This window comes from Cibotium barometz, chromosome 52 (assembly GCF_041138505.1).
Source record: "Cibotium barometz isolate CiBa-2024 chromosome 52, ASM4113850v1, whole genome shotgun sequence".
NCBI classification, from domain to species: Eukaryota; Viridiplantae; Streptophyta; class Polypodiopsida; order Cyatheales; family Cibotiaceae; genus Cibotium; species Cibotium barometz.
The window spans coordinates 39,312,218-39,318,986 of record NC_141097.1 but is presented as its reverse complement, the minus strand read 5'-3'; the positions used below and the strand labels follow the sequence as shown (position 1 = coordinate 39,318,986).

Below are 6,769 nucleotides of genomic sequence, written 5' to 3'. Positions count from 1 at the left end.
ATGCTTAATCAAATGAACACATAACTAAGAAATCTATACATAAATATTCATCATGACCAAGAGCCCACCCAAGCTCTAATACCATGTTAACAATCCAAAAATGGGATTGATCATGGTGATAGACAATGATTAAGCAATATAATTAGGGTGGATTAAACCACACTAAGAACTCCATAAGAGAGAGAGAAAGATTGCACACTCAACACTCAATTCTATTACTCTCTTGTATTCACAATGAACCATACAATGATATAGGCCCTCTAGCCTTATCTCACTTTACATGTCATCATCCATGTGGCAACTCCTTTTCCACTCTTTTGGTCAACACTCACACCATTCAATATTACATGTGGCATTCTTGTCTTGCCACAATATCTTGCACCTCTAGGGTGCTTTCTCACATACACACAACACCACGATTACATCCCTCAACAAGGAGCACCTAATGTGCTTGATGAGATCCTTTCTTAGGATGATGTCTCTTGGAATACACTAATCAGAGGAGGATATGCTTAACAAGGCGATGTCGTGAGCAAGTACACACATGTTTTGATGCGAGATCGGTAATGGCTTGCATTTGCACCTTGATTGTGTAGAAGCATAGGATCAGTTAGATAAATTCATGATCCATAATTTAACGGGGGTTGTTGGAAAACAGTATTACACTTGGCACATATGTACGCCAAGTGCAAAAGCACAACAAATTCTTAAGAAGCTCTTTCTTAGGATGTTGTCTTTTGGAATGCATTGACTGCAGGATATGATCAACTATGCAAAGGTGAGAAGGCATTGAACTATTTCAAATAGATACTACTCACAGTCTCTGTTTCAAACAGATACAACTCGCACTCACTATCCAAAGCAGTGACCTTGCTTTTGTCTTAAAGTCTATGGTGGCAGCATAAGAGCAAATAACTAGCGAAACAAATTTATGATGAGATTGCTAGATATGCATTGCTGAAAGAAATCATTGCGTGCAAAATGTATTGGTGAATATGCATACCACGTGCAATACTCTCACGGGAGCACAACATGTGCCTGAGGATCTTTGGCCTTCCTTGGTCCTTGCTTTGTAAACTCCTTAATGAAGTCAAGAGTGAAAATTAGAGGTTTGTAGTGAGGAAAGTTCAGATGTATTTGACTTAAAAGTGTATTGGCCCTTTTTCAACACTCATATATAAATATATAATATTGATTCCAAAAAAAAAAGTATGTTGTCTTTTGGAATGCAGTAATTGCATTCATGACCAAAGTGAGAATGTGTTTTGAATAGATCCCACATGACCATGAATATATTCTCTTAAAGTGTACCCAATTGCATGGTATGCCTAACAAGGGCAGGGTCAACATGCTTCGATTTATTTCAGACTACTACAACATAAGGGGTTCTCTCAACCTTAGCTTTGCATCTTGAAAGCTTGCTGCAGTACATACAGAAAATGGAATGCACTTCCAAAAGCCTGAGCTTCCTCCTTATGCTGTTGTCCCTTGACACTTATTGCACTATCTGCCTTGTACAGGTAAGGGGAAGCTCTCAAATTTCAATAATTTTGAAACAGATGCATTATTGGTGTATGCCAAGTTTGATTCCAATGTGAGTATATCCATGTGTGACAGACGTTTATGTGCCTTTTCCTTTGCAAAGTCGTCTTTTAACAGGGTGAGTAGCTCCTACCCGCCGTCAGAGACGGGTCACTAGCATATAGAAGAAGAGAAAAAAAAGGAACCGGGACCACGTGGCAACTCCTAAATAAGGTATTATAGATACCAAGTTCCACAAACACATAAATAATTGGTCGCCTTGTACCATCTAACTCCAAGAAATTTACGAACAATCTTGTTTTGTAAGTAATTGCAAAACTGGCACTTTAAAACCCCACAAACATGTAAAATCAGACAGTGGATTGCTTGTGAAGCTGTTGCATGCGAATGCCTCACATTGTAGCTGTAATTGACGAATTTTATATTCTCTAATTTGTGCTCTTCAAGAAATTGGAAATGTCCAAAAGCCCAATGTTGTACTCATAATGACAGATTACACTCAGTCAAGAATGAAAGCTGGAAAATGTAGTGATTATAGGCTGCTGTTACGAGCTTGCATTGCAGGAAGCGTTGGGAGCTCGAAGCCGGCTTTGAATGTGGTCGATTATTATTTTTTTGGTAAATTTTTTTTTTAATAAATGAGGCGTGTGTGACTCGGGCGACGGGGAGACCAAGGCTACAAAGGGCGTATCGGCGGGTGGGTTAATGCAAGCTTACTAGGCCATCAGGATGACTGGCGAGAAGCTCGGAAGTCGGCATAATACTGGCGTAGCCAGCGCGATATGTGCTTCAGTTCCTCTCGTCTCTGCTCAATCAGCCAGTCCGGATCGCCTTCCGTGGAAGCTCGCAAGTCCAGATGGTGGGCTCCTGCCAGCACTCACCCACGGATATAAATCACGCAATAGATTTTCAGGCCATGCCCTATTACTTGTGTGTATTTCCGTGTTCTTATGGAAAACCTTCATCTAAAAATTGTGAAATTATGTATAAACAAAAAAATCTGGAAATGTTTTTGTTCTACAACTTATTTGTACCTTGAAGTTTTAAATTTGAAAAGCGAGTGCAAACTACACTAAAGTTTTTTTTAACACTGTTGGCAGTGTGTAGTATGGCTTTGTGTGTGTGTTTTTTATAAACTCGGGTTTTTTTTTTAACACTGCAGGGGTATTGTGTGTTTTTTAGGGGGGGGGGGGGGGGGGGGTTTGATGCCTCTCTGTGTGTGTTTTTTGGGGGTGTTTGTAATTGCAGTCATAGCCTCACATACAAAGTAAGGGGTGGGGTGGGGTGGGGTGGGGTGGGGTGGGGTGCCACTCGATATAACAGCAGATGAAAAAGGCATATATATATAATTGGGGCTGCTTGCTTTTCGTTTGTTGCGTGTGTTTTTTTTTTTTTGGGCACGAGACTGGCGCTCATGAATTTGAGAGTGAGTGAGTGAGTGTACAGGGAGGTTGCAGAAAGGGATCGAGGGGGCCATGAAAAAGCCATCGACGACGAGCTAGAGGTTAGGTAGAAAAAAAGCGCTTCCCCCGGGGAAAATGCAAGGACAAAAGATTCGAAACACGAAAAAAAAAGGGGAGAAGAGTATTGCCAACCTTGGTCGACATGACTAGTACACTACTTCTTCTTTTAAAATTTACCTTTGGCAGTTACCAAGGCAACCACACTATCTGAGAGATCTTCCAACACACTGCAAGGAAAGCAAGCCCATGTTGTTGCAAAATCAGATCAGGAGGCAGGACTGAACTAGAATAAAAAGAGGAGAGAGAGATCAGCTCGCCCTACCCTCCATTGCTCCAGGGATCCAAAAGACCATTGGAGAATACAATATTGCTACCAAACCGCTTCAGCACCATGCGTATATCCTGCCATTCCCAATTGAATTAACAAATCAGCAAGTACTCCACTGCGTCACAATGTCCTCGATATAATCACAAGCTACTGTGGACTTTGAACGTCGACAGCACCTACCTACATTGCCCTCCTCGCCGGGCCTATTTTATAGGTAGGCAGGCAGCTACCTAGCAATGTAGGCAGGCTATCTACAAAGAAAGGGGGAAACTGAGAATGAGAATTCAAGAGAGCTCACATGACCACCAAACTCTTCTGTTATCCAATGTGGCCTAGGGCTCACGCCATAGTACGAGCTGCATTCCTCTATGGTGCTCTTGTATGAGTAATTGAAAGCCGGGAACATGCTGTTGTCGGGGTTGCTACTCATGGGCATCACCATTTCAGTACACGCCTGTGTGAGTGTGTGGGGTGGTGGTGGTGCAGTGTCACCAACAAACCAGCTTTTAATGGTTTTCATTGCATCAACCGCCACACCAGTAATTTCTTATTTAATCACCAGATTAGTATGAAGAGCTGAATTCTATTTATACCTGCCAACCCCAGAGGCCCAAGCCATGGGGATCCGACCCAAAGTCGAAACATTGCACTTCGCCTGTGCCATTATAGTACACGTTTGCACCGGCCACAATTCTAGAAAGGATATCGGTACCGTCTGGGAATGAGTCCATTGCGTCGCAAGCCTACACACACACACACACACACACACACACCACGTCCGAGAAAAGCTTGTGTTTGTGCTGAGAGAGAGAGAGAGAGAGAGAGAGAGAGAGAGATCAGAGACACCTGGAACTTGGAATTACTGGTTGGCTGGAGGAAGAAGGATAGTTTTGTACCGTTTTGACAGGGTTGGCGGGCATCGGCTCCAGAAAGTTTGCTGGGTAAGGGTAGTCCGTCATTGCCATGTACACCCAAGCGGTGTACAAGAAGCCCTCGACGGAGGATAAATCTGCAGAGACGTTGCTGAGAGAGAGAGAGAGAGAGAGCACAATACGGATGAAGAATCATATCAATTTGTTAGGTTTCCAGCGTGAACAACATTAATACATACATTGATTTGTCTTTGAATACAAAATTTCACTTGCAAATGATCGTAGTTCACCTGCAGAACTTGAACAGCTTTGTAACATTTTCCATGCCTCCACTCTCCTCGTAGGCTGCACTCAACGCAGCCCATGAACTCTTGATGGTGTCAAAGCAACTCACGCTCGCGTTCTGATGGTGTCAAAACGCCACAAAGTAAGTACTGTATAATTGAGCTGAATCAATCTGGTTAGTAGCAGCGCATTGATGCAAGATTTCTCTAGCCGTGGGAAAATACAATCACTGGCCTAGTACGATGTCCTACCTTGAAATCTTCCGACACTATCCTGTAGAATCCATCCCAAGGAACCAGATTATCAAACTGCAGGATAGGAGCGGAAGCTGACAGCGCACCGATGGCTATGTGCGGGTACTTGAGGCGGAACCAAGCCGCTAGCACTGTGGGAAAATGGGCCTTGCATGTCAAATCATGATTTTCACCAAAAATCGCTGGTATTAATTTTGATTGACAGGATTTCTCTCCATTGGCTGTCCCGTTTTTTTTTAAAAAAATTTAGTAACAAAAATGGAAATGATACTTGAATGACGGAGAGATCAATCCGGCTTACTTCCGCCATAGGAGCCCCCGAACAGCACCACCGGAGAGTCTTCCGCTGACTGGTTCTTCTTCAGATCCAGAATTAAGCCTGCGTAATCTGCGATTGCCTGCTCGGATGTGAGGTAGCCTAGCGTTTCGGCAGTGTGATTTTCCAGGGCGAAGTCAGGTATGGATTCACCATAATAGCGATGCTGCATAAATGTAAATGTTGAAGCTAATTGTAATTAGCACACGTGCACAAACAACAACAGGCTGAAATCGATAATACATTCGCAAGATGATGCATAAGATTCGACTGAGCTCTGCATATAAATTACCTCCAGGAAGACCACCATAGCAGCGTAGCGGGGAGCTATCTCCCATAGGAAGCCGGTGTTGTTGGCAAACCATTCGATATCGCCCTCATTGCCGCAGTAGACGAAGATGGGCGCGCGGCGCTTGGGGCCTCCCCAGAGTTGCGTGCTCACCAGGTAGCGCTGCCGGAAGGTACGGTACGAGGAAGGCGTGAAGCTGAAATGGTCAAGGGTCTGGGTGTAGAACAAGGTCTGGTAAGTGTAGCTGTAGGAGGCTGCTGATTTCTTCTTCGACAGCTCAATATGATGATAAGCTGCTGTTTGCGAGGGCCTAAAGTGGGGTGAGCGGTGCAGCTGCTGCTGGCCGAGGCCATGCGCCGAGTTAGAAGAGCCACAAATTATTGCCAGCACCACTACTAGCAAGAGGACGGCGATCACAGGAGAAGGGGGTAAAGTTGCCCGCCCCATAGATATCACAGCCATGATCTTAAAGGGAGCAAGACAGAGAGAGAGAGAGAGAGAGAGAGAGAGAGAGAGAGAGAGGGAATTCGTCGGGAGGGGCTGGGGTGTGACGGGCCAAAGAACATGGCTTGTGTCTGTGAACTTTGGTGGGGAGAGCCGTTCCCATGTGTTGGTTCTCACGGAGTCGTGGATTACGAAGCTCTCGTCAAGAGCCAGTTCCTACGACGGTGCAGACCACAATCGAATGAGCCTCTTCACATGTTCTTCTTGGACCTACAGCGAGCGACCCATTCATGCATGTACTATGCAAACTAAGTTGTTCTTTGTGCTTCCATTATATGTAGTCCTTGTCAAAATGCATGACTAATGAGCATGTTGCTTAGTACGTAAGCACTGCCACGCTTGCCAAATGTGATCAGAGCGTAGCAAATACTCTCCTGTAAATATCTTCAGTGTTAATATTCCAAATATTTTCCCAAAAAAAAACAACACCCCCTTTCACCATTTCACAAGAAAAATGCTGTATAAAGGGTCTTACTTAAGGACTCCTTAAGTTGTCAAGATGACTTTGCTGCTTGCACATGAGAGAAAGATCCTACCCAAATGTACTAAAGAAATTATACCATGCAAATCGTGTGAACAAAGGGTTGATCTTCATTACTACATGGAAACATGAACTCTTTTAGTCCTTTCAAATGTGTGTTAAGTAGAACAAGAGACCAAAGCCTCTCTCTCTCTCTCTCTCTCTCTCTCTCTCTCTCTCTCATGCTCATGCTCAACTACTTCCACCTTCTCCTCTCTTTTACCCTCCAATGATCCTTTCCTTCATTTTTTTTGAATCTTTTCAAATGCCTTCTCACTCGCTAGAAAAGCCTCCCACGTTCCTAGAGTCGCAAACAATCGCAATAAGTCTCACAAAAATCGGCATAGACCTTGCAACTTGCAATGATTATCTTGAGGCTTGAACAAAAGCATTGCT

General features: G+C 43.8%; 1 protein-coding gene across 1 annotated transcript; it reads right to left on the bottom strand.

The window, feature by feature from the left end:
- Positions 1-1,939: 1,939 nt before the first annotated feature.
- LOC147609098 (uncharacterized) lies at positions 1,940-6,019 on the bottom strand. Its single transcript, XM_086788193.1, has 10 exons — positions 5,353-6,019; positions 5,046-5,226; positions 4,742-4,875; positions 4,496-4,608; positions 4,230-4,356; positions 3,927-4,076; positions 3,632-3,787; positions 3,328-3,407; positions 3,183-3,232; positions 1,940-2,409 (listed from the first exon to the last, which is right to left on the bottom strand). Exons 1-10 carry the CDS (start codon positions 5,809-5,811, stop codon positions 2,267-2,269), a joined length of 1,593 nt encoding a protein of 530 aa, XP_086644319.1. The 5' UTR covers positions 5,812-6,019; the 3' UTR covers positions 1,940-2,266.
- Positions 6,020-6,769: the final 750 nt, after the last annotated feature.

What these genes read in the sequence shown, in the direction of transcription:
- LOC147609098 (XM_086788193.1), bottom strand. Translation starts at nt 5,811, where the DNA reads ATGGCTGTGATATCTATGGGGCGGGCAACTTTACCCCCTTCTCCTGTG. An exon ending in CTATGGTGGTCTTCCTGGAG is followed by an intron (nt 5,227 to 5,352) that starts GTAATTTATATG and finishes ACATTTATGCAG; the next exon opens with CATCGCTATTATGGTGAATC. An exon ending in CCGCCAACCCTGTCAAAACG is followed by an intron (nt 4,077 to 4,229) that starts GTACAAAACTAT and finishes GTGTGTGTGTAG; the next exon opens with GCTTGCGACGCAATGGACTC.